At 33.0% G+C, this 16,540-nt stretch overlaps 4 protein-coding genes across 4 annotated transcripts; 1 reads left to right on the top strand and 3 right to left on the bottom strand.

Moving 5' to 3' along the window:
- Positions 1–457: 457 nt before the first annotated feature.
- LOC133690203 (F-box protein SKIP23-like) lies at positions 458–2,087 on the bottom strand. The gene has a single exon (XM_062110431.1). It carries the CDS (start codon positions 1,986–1,988, stop codon positions 780–782), a length of 1,209 nt encoding a protein of 402 aa, XP_061966415.1. The 5' UTR covers positions 1,989–2,087; the 3' UTR covers positions 458–779.
- Positions 2,088–4,078: 1,991 nt separating this feature from the next.
- Positions 4,079–5,916, top strand: LOC133692891 (annexin D8-like). Its single transcript, XM_062114064.1, has 6 exons — positions 4,079–4,151; positions 4,391–4,536; positions 4,643–4,861; positions 5,124–5,336; positions 5,473–5,562; positions 5,700–5,916. Exons 1-6 carry the CDS (start codon positions 4,079–4,081, stop codon positions 5,904–5,906), a joined length of 948 nt encoding a protein of 315 aa, XP_061970048.1. The 3' UTR covers positions 5,907–5,916.
- Positions 5,917–10,042: 4,126 nt separating this feature from the next.
- Positions 10,043–11,326, bottom strand: LOC133687735 (protein PSY3-like). The gene is made up of 2 exons (XM_062107061.1): positions 11,209–11,326; positions 10,043–10,451 (listed from the first exon to the last, which is right to left on the bottom strand). Exons 1-2 carry the CDS (start codon positions 11,291–11,293, stop codon positions 10,309–10,311), a joined length of 228 nt encoding a protein of 75 aa, XP_061963045.1. The 5' UTR covers positions 11,294–11,326; the 3' UTR covers positions 10,043–10,308.
- A 4,503-nt stretch (positions 11,327–15,829) lies between these two features.
- Positions 15,830–16,348, bottom strand: LOC133673387 (PHD finger-like domain-containing protein 5A). Its single transcript, XM_062094153.1, has one exon. It carries the CDS (start codon positions 16,346–16,348, stop codon positions 16,016–16,018), a length of 333 nt encoding a protein of 110 aa, XP_061950137.1. The 3' UTR covers positions 15,830–16,015.
- Between the last annotated feature and the right edge of the window lie 192 nt (positions 16,349–16,540).

Here is a 16,540-nt window from a genome sequence, read left to right as displayed (position 1 = left end):
TTGATTTTCCAACAACTTGAAATGAGGATTTCCAAGTCGCATTATCACTTGTAAGAAATCTTCAGCAGGAAAGGGGAAAATTTCCTCAAGTTAGGGAAGAGACAAGCAGCTATAAGAAGAAGATAGAATAAGTGAGGGAATTAAAGAATCAAACGCCAGCATGTGACATGGATCCTAAAATTATGACGAACTAGAAATGTCCCAAGAAGGGACTTGTCTGCGTAAAAATATCTAAACGTTGTATTCACAAACAATTTCATATAATGTTAATGAAATAAATATTCCGAGGGTTAGCTTAGGTGGTAAGGGAGGTGGGGGGATTGGATATGAATTCTATCTTGAAAAGGTGCTGCGGTGCTGCCTATTTTACAAAAACGGAAAAAAAGTGGCAATAAATACAACATAGTGATATTGAGCAAATCATATACGACAAACAAACAAGAGTACGCAATAGTGCTTCTATGCTTAGATCATATAATATATTATTTGAACTTGTCAATATGCCCTTAGTTGATTGCAGTAAATTAAAATCCGACAATTACAAAATCAACATTCGTCTAAGAAAAGATAAAAAGAGAACGACAAGAAGGAGATTCAGAATTCAACTTCTAACAAGATATGATAAGATGGAGAGACAACATGCACAAATATTTACAGATACCCTTGATTCTTCCAAAGAATAAAAATGATACCATAAATGGATTTGACAACCAATGATTTGCACCATGAACTGATATCCAAAAGCTCAAGAGAAATTCGTACTTTAGGTGTCTAGAGATTCAGGGGTAGTGCTTGAGCCAAGATGGTGGTGGCCAAAAAAGCTTTGAACAACTTGAGAACTTGGATAACTTCCTAGAAATACCATCCTCAAAATCAAAAATCCCAGCCCTGGGCCCTGGGCCGTCACTACCAGATCCCATAAACAAGTAATTAAGAAAACAAATACAATTCCCTTTCCACCAAGCAAAATCTTTAGCCCAAACAAAGAACGAACAACCATCACCAAGAAACAATACAGCATCTTTCAATCCATCCATCTCAACCCAATCACACACCTCTTCATTCATCTTGTAAATTTTAAATTTGATATGATAATCATCTTCATCATCCGACTCCGACCAATAAAAAAGATCTTCATGGTACTTCTCAATTAAAAACAAATCCGAAAACCACTTAACCAGGTACTTAAACTTATCACCGTGTCCAAACCCAGACCGTGGTTTTGCTGGAGCAACTTCCATGATCTCAAACGAAGCTTTCGCTGGATCAATACTAATTGTTAATCCATTGACATCAATAGCAAAAAACTTCCCATTACTGTAAGCAACACTATCATATACATATCCTTCTAGAATATTATTCACACTACTCCATTTATCGTCTCCCATTCTCCACAAAGCCAGCTTTCCACCATTATATATCACCATAACAACAAAAGCATCATCACCAATTTTGTCAAAACTCGTAGAAACAGCAACTTGCTTGATAGAAATACACGACTTCATTTCATTAACAAAGATAGAAGGATAAGGGGCTTTACCTTGCTCAACAAACTCAACATAATACCCTTTGCTTATCTCCTTAACTCTGTAATCCAATAAGTTCAAAACTTTAGGCAAACGATCTAAGCCAGCAAGTGGGTGTCGAGCAAGTGGGTCTTTGACAATAACATTCCCAGATTCTGACTCTTGAATTTTGATAAGCCAAGTCCTTTTTGGGTCTCTGTTGATGGGTTCGAGAGAGTAACTGAAGGACTCACTAAGTGCAAAGTGGCCATGGCGGTTAGGATTGAGGTTAGGGTTATTGGGGTCAATGGGAAAAGGAAGTTTGACGAGAGGAGTTTTGGGAGGGAGAGGAAGAGAGGAACGCCATGAGTTGCAAACAGCACGGAGACTAAGCAAATCAATGCGAGTGCCGAGGATGCTGGCGATATTGAACAAAAGATCACTTGGAAGAGATGACCATTGGGGTGGTGAGGTTGAATCCATATCTCTATTGCTTTTTTTTTCTCTCTATTTTTTTTTTTTTTTTGAGAGAGAGAGACAGAGAGCAAGAGGTAGTGAAAAAGGGTGGGGAGACAGTATAAAAGATAAAGGTACTGGATTCTTGAAAATGAGTTTCAGCCATTGAAAAGCTATTTCTATCTGTAAAATTCAGCTATATTCGTAATAAAAAAAACAAAAGAGCAGATGATTTTATTATACCCTCCTCGTATAACCACTGAGGTAGTATTTGTTCCAGTAAAATCATATTTTTAAAAAGTATTTTTTTATTTAAAAATATTTTTTTTAATTTTTAAAGTTATTTTAATGAACTAATATTAAAAATAAATTTAAAAAAATAAAAAATATATATTATTTTAATATATTTCCAAACAAAAATATTTTAAAAAATTTAACTGTACTAAACATTATCTAAGAAATTTTTATTATACTTTTTTTTTATAAAAAAAATATTTTTTATTTTACCTCTTTTCTCACAATAATATTTAATGTAATATTTTTTTTTGTTTTTTTTTATTTTAATTTATTATTCAACATTAGATTTATTAGGAATTAAATTTAATAAAAAAATTATTTTACTTATTTCAAATTTCTAATTCGGTTCAAGGTTTGGGTTCCGGGTTTTGACCATCGGGTCGTCCAGGTTAATTTTTTTTAAAATCAAAACAGTTAACGGGTTGCAACCGGGTTTTGACCGGGTCAACTCGCAAGGTCACACCAAGTTTTTTCTTTACCTATTTTTTCTTCAACCCGGCCCAATTTCAGCCTCTGGTCAGCCAGGTCCAAGGTCGATCTGCCAGGCCGAGCCAGGTTTCAAAACTATAATTTAAACTGTTTTTTATTATTTTTTTTTAATATATAAAAAAATATTATTTTAATATATTTTAAATAAAAAATATAGCACACTTCTATAATACTCTAAACCTAATTAGAATTGTGGTTGATGTTTTTATATATATATATTTTTATTAAAAAATATATTAAAATAATATTTTTTTTATTTTTAAAATTTATACTTTATATCAATATATTAAAATAATTTAAAAATATGAAAAAAGTCAAAATTTTACAAAAACAAATTCTAATAATAAAAATAAACGGTTGAGTTGATACGATATTTTATCAATCAAATTTTCCATTAAAAAAATTTAATTGAAGCGTATAAATAACGTCATGTGTATACTTTCAGTTTACCGTTTTTAGATGTAATAAATTATATATTCAAATAAAATTGAAAGTAAAGAGAAAATTAAATGCTAGCCTTTTGTTACAGTTTAAATTAAGAGAGAGAAAATTATAATAGAAACTAAATTGATATTAACAAAACAAAACTAGAGCGTATTATAGAAACAATTTCATACTATGCAATAAACTAATCTAATTAAATTGAACTATAAAAAATAATTTTTATTTGGTAAAAATAAATACGGAACTTATTAAGAAAATAAAATAAAATCTTTATATAAAAATTAAACATAAATGATAAAGAAAGAAAACTAAATTTGGGCAAGGGTGTGCACAACAGGGCAAGGACTCATTAATTGGACATTGGTTGACGCAGTCATGTTTGGTCAAGCAAAGGAGACCCGAAAAAGAGGAGGGCGGCTCAAATTAGTCCCTCGACTATGAACTAATTCTCAATGTAGTTCCCAAACATCAATTCTATTAATTTGATCCCTAAAGCTGCTTACAAAATCTACCTGGTTCTTAATAGTAAATGTGAAACTCTCCTCAGGAAACATCATTTTGCTACGTAATATATGCAATTGAGTCAGAAAGCTATGTTAAAATAGAGAGTTGGAGACTTAGTTGAGAGATAATGAAGAGATGAGGGACTTACATGGATATTTGCCCATAGGAAAAAGGAAGAAGAAGCTGACAAAGCAAAGGAACACTGTGCAATGTAACGTAAGTCTATTTATGAAAAATGAATGTTTGCATGAGTTTTCATTCCGTTTATTCTTCATGACAGTTAATTCGTGAAACTGTAACATCATTAAAGAGCAAGGCTTGACCTCTATAAATATGTAAAATCGAGAGAGAAAGAAAACCAAGCAATATATAGTTTTTAGAAAATGGCCACAGTTGTTGCTCCCAAAGAATTTTCTCCCGTTGAAGATGCAGAAACAATCAAGAAGGCTTGTCTAGGTTTGGTTCCTCCCTCCTTCTAATCTTCCTTCTTATATAAACGAGCTTAGATGGTTAGAAATGGAATTGAGTTGGCGTTTCTCCAGCAACTTTTTGAAATCATCACAACTTGTTAATCATCAAAATTAATGCTGGTTAAATTAGGCCTTTTAATGTTCCTTTCTGTTGCTAATCTTACATCCATGCGTGAATGATTGAAAGTCCATGCAAATCATAACAATAAATCATCGATGTTTCAGGATTGGGAACGGATGAGAAAGCCATAATATCAGTGCTGGGGAATCGGAATTCGTTTCAAAGGAAACTTATCAGGCTAGCTTATGAAGAGATATACCATGAGGATCTAATTCATCAACTTAAATCTGAGATTTCCGGAGACTTTGAGGTTAATTTCTTAATGTTCACCTCATTTACTTGCATGGATTTTTATCTATCATTACATGTATTACAATATTCTTGATCATTAAAATCTTTGGTGGGCAATAAAATAGAGAGCAATGAGCCACTGGACCTTGGAGCCAGCTGACAGAGATGCTGTCCTTGCCAACGCGGCCTTGCAGAAATCAAAACCTGATTACAGAGTAATTGTTGAAATTGCATGTGTCGGATCACCGGAAGATCTCTTGGCGGTGAAGCGTGCCTACCGGTTTCGTTACAGGCATTCTCTCGAAGAAGATGTGGCCCTTCACACCAAGGGTGACATTCGAAAAGTATACATATAGACTTCTATAAAGCATTTTTTTTCTTTTTTATTAATTATTCGCATGCTAGCTAGTGTAACACTTTTAAGGGTTGGGATTATATTTGAAGTAAACCACTGAAATTAATAACTTCAGAACTAGACAAGAAATATTGTTGCATGAAAAATTAGGAAAAAAAAACAATCTCGATAGAGAAGCCAAAGAGATTTGCAATTATGAATATAGAACTATTCATGGGCATTAATTTGTTGCTTAATGGATCACCACGCAGGTCTTGGTTGCTCTCGTAAGCGCCTATAGATATGATGGCCATGAAGTTGACGAAGATTTGGCGATTTCAGAAGCTGGTCTTCTCCATGATGATGTATATGGAAAGGCTTTTAACCACGATGAATTGGTTAGGGTATTGACTACAAGGAGCAAGGCACAGCTCAATGCAACTTTCAATCGTTACCAAGACATCCATGGAAAATCCATTACCAAGGTATAATTAATTCAAGAATATCAAATGCTTTATATTCTCTACAATTACTTGATTTAATTGATTGGAGAAAATGAAAGAAACAGCTGGTTAAGAAATTAGCACATCATCCAAATTCGTTTGCTATTTTGGCTGCTAGGGGCTGCTGGGAGACCCCATTGATGAATATCTAGGTGCCTTGCGAACTGCAGTCCGGTGCATTCGAGATCCAAGAAAGTACTTTGTTAAGGTATGGCATTCTAGCTACAAGATTATGAAGATCTTAAATGATACTCGCGAGCAATTCATTTGATGTTATACACAGCAAAACTGCACTGGTCTTTATACACTATTCGACACGGTTAATTCACCAATATCTGTGCACAGGTCTTGCGAAGGGCCGTCCATATAGAGGACACCGATGAAGATGCTCTTAGTCGTGTGATCGTCACGCGTGCAGAGAAAGATTTGAAGGAGATCAAGGAGCTCTACCTGAAGAGAAACAACGTCTCTCTCGATCAAGCAGTAGCAGCAGACACGCATGGAGAATACAAGGAATTCCTTCTGACCTTATTAGGGAATGAGAAGAATTGATCAGCTCTAAACCACACATACAAAATGATGCTTGTGTTGGCATCATCTGTATGGTCAAGAAGCTGCATTTCATTGGATTTTTGGTCATCTTCATCCAGTCAAGCTTCAAATAATGAGAGCTTTATTCTTGTTCTCTTTGATTCAGAATTGTTGAGCAATTATAGTTTCTTTAGTTTTGGTTGTAAGAGACTCCGTCTCCCTTGTCGTGTCTTCGCTTATTATTGCCATGACTTTGTTCTGGTTCTGTGCCTTTCTTTAGTCAATCTTAATTAATAATATCAAATCAATTTCAAATATTAGAGATTCTAATTAATCGTCTAACCGAAGTTCCTTGCTCTGTCTCGGCTCATCCTCCAAGACTAACTTCTCCATTAATTAATTGGGCTGTTATGATTTTCATATATAGCAGACAAAGGGAATCAAAACCCCCTACTCACCCTAACGGCAAGGCATTGAGAAGGTTTTGGTCATTGTCGAGGTCAGTTGTCAACGACGGCAGTAATTAGTGGGTGAGTCACAACTCAGTGATTAATAAATAATTAAAAGCTAACCTGATTCCACTGGTTGTTGTTTTTTTTTTTTTTACAGAAAAGAACTGATATTACTAGCTATTCGAGGTGTATTTTTTGTTTAGTTTGGTTTTGAACCAAAATAAATAACCAAATCGAAATTATTATTTTTTCAAGTTTTTGAACCAAACCGAATTAAAAACCGATTTGAATCGACCATGTTTGGTTTGGTTTTTTTCCTTCCAAAATAGCTTAAACCGTTTTGTCTTATTTCTATTTTCACAACTTTGTGCCTATTTTCTGAGAAATCTTGGCTTTCTCAACAAGCTAAACCAGTTAGCATAACATCTAGAATTCCAAACTCATTTCTTTTTTTGTTAGATCCTTGCCCCAAAATTAAACTTTGCGCAAAAAATACACAACAAAATGAAAAAAAAGAAGTCATTTGACTAGAAAAAAAGGGAAGATAAAGATATCAATTATTCAAACGTAAAACCAGAACGAGAGGAAAATCAATTACAAATTTTTACATGGATCCACACCATCTATTGAGTATATATGTGGTGTTTTTATACTCGATCTCTTCAATAAATAACCAAACTTGATGTTCAATTGTTGTCCTCACAAGACCAACATCAAGAAAAGCACAAAAAAGCTTTTTACTGGTTTGATATAATAATCATCTTCATTTACATGGGTATGAAAAATTATATAACAATTACAATGCTATACGAGAAATAAAAAGAAAAAGGATAAAAGATTAAAAGCAAAAGTAAAGAGAGGCGTGACTGGAAAACTAAAAGAATTAAAATTAAAAGTGAAGAAAGGTGTGTCTTTGATAGGAGGAAAAAGAAGCATGGAGTAGCAAGAGCCTAACAATTCCTAACAAGTATGAGATGTGGAGTATAGAGGAAAATTAGAGAAAAGAGAAAGACGCAGAGAGCAAAATGAGAGGACGGTTGATTGTCTTTAGAGAATACTACTTTAAGTTTAGGGTTACAAAAAATATCTTATTTATACTTGTTTTTTTTTTTAAGTGTTGGCCTAGTTGAAACAGTTCGGTTCAATTGGTTTCAGACTTTGGAAACCAAACTGAATCAAAATTTTTTGTGATTTTTTAATCGGTTAATTTGGTTTTTTTTCGGTTTGGTTTTTTTTGTTGTTTTTTTTTCAGTTTAATCAGTTGTTTGATTTTTTCACTCACCCCTATATATTATAAATGTTTTTTTTTCAAGCTATTAAATAAATAAATATTAAAATTGACAGATAAAAAAGATAAAAGAAATAAAAGAAATAATTTTATAAATTATTTCAAATAAAATAAATATCAATCATGGACCAAATTTAAAAGATAAAAAAATTAAAGGATGATGAAAATAGTGAGACAATTGGTGAAGAAATATGATGTGTACGTACAAATACAGGCGAAATTGGAGAGGATAGCTTATTTTGGACTCTTCCAACCCTCGTCTAAATTTAAATGAGTGTTTGATAGTATGGTTATATTTGTTTTTTAAAATATTTTTTATTTAAAAATATATCTGTTAATTTTTTTAATTTAAAATAAAAAACTTTAAAAAAGATTTTTGAAATATTCTTTATTATTTTCGGTAATCATTTTATCACTTTACGACTTTGTAGGACTCTTTTTTCATGTTCTCAAATCTGGTTTGTTAAAACTTCCTCTTGAGATTGTCATGACATCATTACTCCACGTAATGCCAAGTTCCCTTTTTGAGAAAAAAATAAATAATAATAATTATTTGTGGTTTGAGTGCGCATTAATGACTTTTTGGTTGTGATACAAATGGAATCACTTGGGATTTGATGAAGAATATTAATTGGAGGGGATTTTGTGGATAACAGCATTGTATAGGAGAGAATGGGATCTTTGTCGGCAGGGATGAAGCTAAAATTATTTGTTAGGAAGGGTCAAAATTAATATAATAAAATATAATATTTATGTTAATTTATTGTGCATGAGTTGTAAATCAAAATCTGCATAATTTAGTTTTATTTAAATAATTTACTATAAACATATAATAATCTTTGTATAAGATAAAAGGTTTGGAGCAATATCAAACTAAGTCAAAGCAATAAAGTTAATTTTATCTTCATAATGCATTCATCACTTTAATGTTGTTTGTTATTATAACTATTAAATATAAACATACAAAGTATATAAGAAACATTAGCAATTGATAAACTTTGAAATAAAAAAAAAATTGATGATTTTTACATATTTATTTTAATTGTGCTCGTCGTTCTTTCATAAAATAAAAATTATCGATTATCATATCAATTCTTCTTATTTTGTTTATGGTTCAACCTAAAATCAAAACATATATCATAAAAAAAAATTGATAATTTTAGTGGCTCTTCTAAAAACAACATAAAAAAATTCAATCATAATCAAAACAAACCAATAAAATATATCTAATTAATTAGAAAACAAATCACTATAATAAGAATTCAAAAAACAATTGGTAGAATTAGCATATTTGAGAAGAAAAAAAAAAGAAAGAGAAAATGGTAGAATTATAAAAAAAAAATTCATCAAATTATTAACAAACATCTCAAAACAAAACAAAAATAGATTTAAAATTGAAGTTATCTTGTTTTGTTTGATGAAAGATAAATTAATTAGTGGCTTTATTTCAATATTTTTATAGAAAAATTTTGTTTATAATTTGTGTTTTTATTTTTATTTTTTATCATTGCATGATTTAAATTAGGTTAAATTGGATTTTTTTTTCATAAAATAATACTTTTATATTGTTTTCTTTTCACGTAGGTCAAGAATAAACTCAAAGAAAGGTCCACTTTTTTAAAATAATAGCTCTTCCTCATACTTAATTACCTAATAATAAAAATATATATATCTTGCGGGGGGGCCGGGCCCCTGCTTGCCCCCCCCCCCCCCTCGCTTCCATCCCTGTTTGTCGGTCGATTAACCTGTTGTAGTGTCGGTGAGTTTTTTTAGTATATCAGTTATTTTAACATGTATCAAATCTTCTTCTTTTTCTTTTCATCTCCTGCTAGTTTGACTCTTCTTTGCTTTCCGATGTGGATTGTGAATTATTACTTCTTATTTTAGTTTTACATAATAGAGGGTAATGTTCCCCATATTCTATTCCCTGAATCCCAACATTGAATTTTTAATTTAGAATTTTATTTTTTAACATATCCCGTCAAATGAAAGCTCTTTGAACTTGAAACTTGCACAGTCCATATTACCTTGTGTTTAATTTTTATCAAATAAATAAAAATAGTAAGATTCGAACTTGTTTCCGTTTGGTCATCAAGACTCTAATATTATATCAAATAATCATTTCAACACAATAACTTAAACTATTAGATATGATCGTAAAATATAATTTATATTATTTTTTAACAAATTTAAACCTAAGACTTGCAATTAATGATGCTTAATATGAAGTTCGAACGACTGCCTTGCGTGTCCCCTTACAGCTATGTGAATTATTATTTTGTCGTCAACAATATCCCCTTTGGGATCATATATGAATATAGAAATAATGTTTGATAGCACAACATTCCACACAGAAGAGATTAATTCGTATCATGCTTCGCATACGAAAAATCTTAAATAATTATTGAAAATAATGGTTTACCGCACTGAAGAACGTGAACCCATGCTAAAGCTATATATGCACTTGACATGCCACACAGCAACTTGAAATTAAGAAAGATGAAGATGACGATTATTAATTAAGAAGCTAATTAAGGCGCCTTAGAGAATACATGTTTGGCTGGCAAATGAGTATTAAATCAGCTACCTTGAAGTACAAAACGTGAGCTGGTGTTATTTATTCAATATATATTTAGGTTAGTATGCAAAATATTATTAGATAAAGAAAGCATCACAGAATCTCTCAGCCTTTACGGCCACCGCCGCTGCCACCCCAATTCTTGTTTCTTTGTGAAGGATCGTGCCCACGGTTTGCTATTGGGTCACCGTAATCGTTCAGTGTAATCTTCAAGGACCTCCCCTTTATAGCCAAGGCCATTTCGTTATCTGCATGCACAATAACACATTTAATTATTGGAAACCTTTAAGTCAACACCAGACCCATGGTTTAAATCACTAAAAACAAATTCTCTTCATTTCCCAGACTTGTATCGGCCTAAATTAAATCAACTTGTTGTAATAATAGTTACTATTATTATCATGTATGATGTATCCTCTGTGTGGTGTGGTAAGAAAACAACTAAGGATGTTGTCTCTTACGGAAGTGCTGTGAGATAAGTGAAGTAATATAATGATAATTGCTAATAAATATTAAGCAGGAACATGTATCGATGCAGAGCAGACCATGCACACAGAATCTAGCTGGCCTATTGCACACATTACAATAACAACAATCTTATTAACCATAGATTAAGACGTAAAAAACAGGCATCCCATTGATTTAATTTCCTGGAATCTGAGTTGCACTGGACTTGATTAACTCCTCTGTTCAACTTAAACACAAGGAAAGTCTTGGGAGCTTCTCTGCATGCTAAGGAACAGAAAATCTTGCTTCTTTATTTAAGGACTTTCATAGCTAAAGAGTGAAGAAACCTTAGCTAGCCAAAAGGGTCATATCCTGATATTGTGATATCAGGTAAAGCGATGACAGGATCATGCAATTGTCAAGAAAGTTTGGACCAGATGTGGAAAGAAACTCTCCATCCGGAGACAATATATATCTTTGATTTTAACCAGGAGCGTTGTAACGATCAATGACCCGTATTATGTACGCCCTATAACCAATAAAACAGAAGAAACATACCTGAGAATGAAATGGTGTTTCGAGCTGAAGATATTACAGCAAAGACAAGCAGGAGACACAAACACAAGCGAACTCCAAATGCCATCTCTCGTCTCTCTCGATCGAGTTGATGCTGAAACTACTAGTGACTGCAAAATGGCAAGTTGACAACGCTCACTATTTATAGAACAATGAATCTTGCGAGGACGCCACGTGGCAGATAATGAATGCTAACGAGAGTTGACGTTTTAAAAATCGTCGGATCCCACTTTTTGATATCTGTAGTGGGTGCATCGGAGCCGTTCAGGTTTTGGTCAATGGGGTTGCTGTCGCTTCCTTTACCAAATGAATAAGAGGCTTTGCTTGCTTTTTACAGTCAATTTTCTAATTATGATTTTATTTTGCATTTTCCATTTCACCAAATATATATATATATATATCCATCGTGAAATAAAAGATAAAAATAAAAGTAAGACTGCACATAAACAGATTATATAAAAGATATCTATTACATGAACATATTGAAAGCAAGAGTTCCTGCATAATACCGGTACTGATCCCATGTATTTATACTATTGGATCTGAAAAACAGATTTAGTATCGATAAACAAAAATTATAAAAATACAATTAACACAATTATCATTCAATGGCAGTTAGTATAACACACATCAATGAACATTTGGTTAATTCAGTGACTTAATTAATTACAGGTATAATTTAACTAATATATAACTGATCTGATCACAGTATTTCCATAATTGGATGTTTATTATACCTCAAACCACTGCTGCAATGGCGTTCTTCTCTTCGAGCACCCACGTATCCCTCATGCCTCCTACTTATGAAAGCAACCAACCATTATTAATGGTTTCGTGCATGCAATGTAGCTTGTCAGTGCTATGACGCTTGGCATGGAATCAACATGGTGCTTGTGTTGAGATTAAAGTCCTAACCTCACATTAAAAACTAATTCTTCGTGCATTGTTGACTTGGCTCCGTGATGTCGACAGCATTTTGACTGCACCCACACAGCTCGGTTCGTATATTATTTCTTTTTTTAGTAACATCGGGGCCTGAACTGATCACAATTCATTCCATGAAGTACAGCTTGCTTATTTAATCGTAGCTGAGCAGTATGGAGCACTAAAATGTGCACTGAAGAGACCATCAAGCACCAAAACACATCTATCTATAATCAAGGCGGAGCAAAAACATTTTACTATCTGAGCTATTAAATAAATATTTTTTAAGATAAATTATTAACTCATGTGTATAAATTTTTAAAGTTAGTAGTAAAGTTTTAATTTAAATATATTACTTAAAATATTAAAAAAAATTAAAAATATATAAAATTAAAGTGAAAGTAAAAATAAACTTACTATTAAAGTTATATCCTTTGATATTTTGTGGAATATAATTTATCTATAATCAAATCTGAATTGATATTATAACAACCCCTCAACCGGTATAAAATAACAATCTCATGTTAACTGGAAAACAAAATAATTAAATTTTTTTTCTCTCTCAATTTTTCCTTCCTTCACTTGATTCTTTCTTAGATTAGTGTTTTATAAGTTGAACTTTGTAAGTTTACAAAATTATTCTCTCACTTTTTTTATTTTTTTTCTTGGAATTTTTTTTTATGTTTTTCCCTTACTTTTCTCTATTTCTCTAAACTTTTCTTTTCTTTCTTTTCCTATTCTACTTCTGTCTAGTCAGCAACATATAAAAGGAAGGAAGAGCTGATTTGTTTTATTTTTTAATAGCAAATAATCATTTTACTCTTAATGAATCATTTTGCTTTTATTTTACAGTTTTTTTTTTGTTAGCACTACCAAGCTCCATTCATCCTAAAATTTTAACTAGATTTCATTCAATATATTTTAAGATCCCTCGTAAAATTTCAGCTCAATCTGATGGTCGGATTGAAAATTATGCCCAATAATATAAAACTGGTCAAATTGTGATTTTTCATCAAATTTTTAAATTTCTTAAAAAATTCTGAAATTTTAACCTAAGGTAAAGCATCATATTAGAAAGCTTCACATAAATTTTTAGAATTTTTTGATAACTCAATTAAGAATTACAAATTTTTTCATATAAAACCAATCAAAAAATATTAATAAAATCTTGACCTGGATTACAGTCCACCCAACCCCCTTGTCTATAACCACATGAAGCCAAAAACATCAACCAGTCAACAATTTATAGATCATAAAATTATATGATTTTACGAGTCAATATATGAAATCAGGTAAAAAACTTAAAAATCTGTAAACTCGATCAAACTCGATTGAAATCGGATTGAGTTTACCGAATTTGACGAAATTAACAAAAATTATTGACTCTTCTGAGTCCTCTCCTCTCCATCCCATTTGTCTCACAAAAATTTCCCTTTTCCCTTTCCCCAAATCTCACATTCTTTGATTCTCAAATCTCAACCCTAGCAGTAGCAGAGTAACACCGGCAATGCCTGGGATTGCATCTTCATTTGCAAAGTCTCTTAGTGCAGCCCCCTCACCTTCTTGTCCAGCTGGCCTTGGGCGTGCTGCACCACTATTGGAACCTGCAACCAGGGCAACCTCGCAACTTCGTGCTAATGGAACTGTTTCTCATACGCAATCCCAACAGATTGAAGATCCTACAAATAGGGAATCAGAAGAGTTTGATGAGACGCGTGAAAAACTTCAGATGATTAGGGTGAAATTTTTACGGCTTGCATATAGACTTGGGCAGACTCCCCATTATGTTGTTGTTGCACAAGTTTTATATTTACTGGGATTAGCTTAGCAACTGCGAGGTAGAAATGGTGATCATCGTGTCAGTGCCATGGAAAAGCATCTTGAGGCTACTGGGCAAGAACCTCTTGATGTCTCTTGTACAATTATGGTTCTTGGAAAAACAGGTGTCGGTAAAAGTGCCACTATCTTCCTTTTTATTGCAATTCCCACCAGAAGCAAAAGCTGAATTTCCAAAACCAAAAGTAAAGGAAACAAAGACCAAATTCTCTCAACCATAAATTATGCCCTTGTTTCATATACGTTCATCACTTTTTAACTGCTTCTTTTTTATGGGTGTATATATATATATATTGGGTTTGTATCATGATAAAAACAGATTGGGTGTATGATCAGTTTGTCTGCTCGTAAAATAATGATTGATCTCTATGTAAACTAGCATAGTTATTTCTCTAATATCAAACATGATGAACTAATTTGAGCCTTATGCTTTAGTTTTGTGAGTTCTTTATACATGCCTCCATAACACAAATATTTGGATTGATTACAGGATTGATTTGAGTTGATTTTTAAATTGTTTTCATGCTAGCATATTGTGTAGAATGTCACATTGTCCTACGGTGAGACTTAGTCCAACAGAAGATCCGACATGCATTTTAGGGTGCTGGTTCAGTTAGCATGGGGTTTATCATCTCATGTTAGAATCCCATGGGAGGTGGCTTCACTAAATAACCCAGAAAAAAATGTCGTCACCGTTAAAACAAAAAAAGAAAGAAAAGAAAAGCAGAAATAAGGCATTTCTCATCCGCGAAAGGATTTCACATCTACGTACAGTCATCAAGAATTGGACTATTCGCGTAAAACTACAAGCCCCTCCATTGCATGCCCGATCATGACACTCTGCAATGTCTTGAAGGGACAGTGAATGGCGGAATGGATGTATGTTTCTGTGCCAAGGTCAATATATTCGTGCAAGATCAAGTCTCTCTGCCCCACTAGCAAGAAATGCGTCATCTGATTAGGGCCAAGACTAGTGGCACTACCATCATGTAGTGCAGTCACAAAGCCATAAGTACATTCGCAGTGACTGCCATCTGGTCAGTTTGTTGTGTAGGAATATAGGTATTGTTTTTTAAAATATTTTTTATTTAGAAATATATTTAAATAATATTTTTTAATTTTTAAAAATTATTTTTGAAAACATTAAAATACTTTAAAAATATCAAAAAAATATTAATTTGAATTAAAAACACAAAAACAAACAAGCAAGAAGCAAACAAAAGTTTCCACTTCCACAACTAGGAAAAACAGAAGGCTCTCGGCCTACGCATCAACGATCAAAGCAAATAAATGGAGTTGAAATTTGGTTTCTATAATGATTCCTGTCCTTTACAGTCAAACAATCCTGCTCTTGCCTTCTCGCTGGTTTATGACACAGGCATTGAGGACCGTAAATGTTGCTGGTAGACAACCAAAAAGCTTGATCCAGAAAAGACTCATGTCACCAGCAATGTAGTTGTCATAGTCTAAATTCTAATAGAAGTTGGCCAGAAATTGCATATCCTAACGCTCCTGCTTCGCTGAACATGATCACCTGAGAGGATAATATTAAGCAAACAGTAATGGCAAGTAGGACGTGATAAACACAACCTAATCTACAGAAAAAACATAATATTAACCCGTTGAGGCCCAGTTAAGAAAATAATACTACTCACAACTCAGAGCCAAAAACAGAAGTTCACGTTATCAACTTGAACAAAAGCTAATACAAGTGAATTCGATTAGACATACTGCTAGGACAGAGGAGCAGAAATATTTGCCGGCATGCTTAGAAATAAGTCGAAGTTAATAATTAGATTATAAACAGCAAGCTAAAATTCATGAAATCACAAAAGACTAGACATTGCTCCAATACAATCCAAGTCCATTGCATTAAGAAACAACTTCACTTCAGTAATCAATATTGTTTTCAACACAACTAGAGGTAATATCAGCAGATACAATCTCAAGACCTAAAAAACTGTTTCAACATTTTAGATTGCGGGCACCAGAGAGGAAAAAAGGCACTACAGATGTCATCCACTGCTCATCATCTTTTCTTAAAACCATATTTCTTACGTTCATAGAACAGATCTGTTTTGGCACTCCCTAAATTAACAATTTTTGGACACCCATCCCTATCCTTCTCCTGCTGAGTGCACTCTTTGCAGTAGTAGGCATCAGAGATTCCCACTCCTCCGCAAATAACACATCGACCTTGGAAGGATCCGTAGTTGCACTCATCACAAACTCGCACAAGTGTGCAAGGACGCACATAGGAGTCGCAGATTACACATTTTCCATCACACTTCTCACAAAGGCGTCCAATAGCAATTCCTGGCTGCTTCCTGCACATAATCAAATCAGGATGATGCTTGGCCATGATCTCTTCAAGATCTTGGAGTTACTGCGTGTACCTGTGACTACCACAATGTAAATGGACGTCAAAGCATGGGGTATATTGCATTTGGTAAAAACGAAAATCACCCTCATATTCATAACAAAAATAAACTATATATTCACAGGGAGAGAACTGACAGCATCAAACAAAACATCCTCTTTCGTTGTTCTGAGA

The sequence above is a fragment of the Populus nigra genome, chromosome 1 (genome assembly GCF_951802175.1).
Source record: "Populus nigra chromosome 1, ddPopNigr1.1, whole genome shotgun sequence".
NCBI classification, from domain to species: domain Eukaryota; kingdom Viridiplantae; phylum Streptophyta; class Magnoliopsida; order Malpighiales; family Salicaceae; genus Populus; species Populus nigra.
Note: the sequence above shows the minus strand (reverse complement) of the source record. Positions and strands in the feature narration are given on the sequence as shown.

Excerpts from the sequence above, each read along its gene's own strand:
- LOC133692891 (XM_062114064.1), top strand. The coding sequence starts at position 4,079 with ATGGCCACAGTTGTTGCTCCCAAAGAATTTTCTCCCGTTGAAGATGCA. Across the intron at positions 4,537-4,642 it reads AGATTTCCGGAGACTTTGAG|AGAGCAATGAGCCACTGGAC; the intron begins GTTAATTTCTTA and ends GCAATAAAATAG. Across the intron at positions 5,337-5,472 it reads ATGGAAAATCCATTACCAAG|GGGCTGCTGGGAGACCCCAT; the intron begins GTATAATTAATT and ends TTTGGCTGCTAG.
- LOC133673387 (XM_062094153.1), bottom strand. The coding sequence starts at position 16,348 with ATGGCCAAGCATCATCCTGATTTGATTATGTGCAGGAAGCAGCCAGGA.
- LOC133687735 (XM_062107061.1), bottom strand. The coding sequence starts at position 11,293 with ATGGCATTTGGAGTTCGCTTGTGTTTGTGTCTCCTGCTTGTCTTTGCT. Across the intron at positions 10,452-11,208 it reads AAACACCATTTCATTCTCAG|ATAACGAAATGGCCTTGGCT; the intron begins GTATGTTTCTTC and ends TTGTGCATGCAG.
- LOC133690203 (XM_062110431.1), bottom strand. The coding sequence starts at position 1,988 with ATGGATTCAACCTCACCACCCCAATGGTCATCTCTTCCAAGTGATCTT.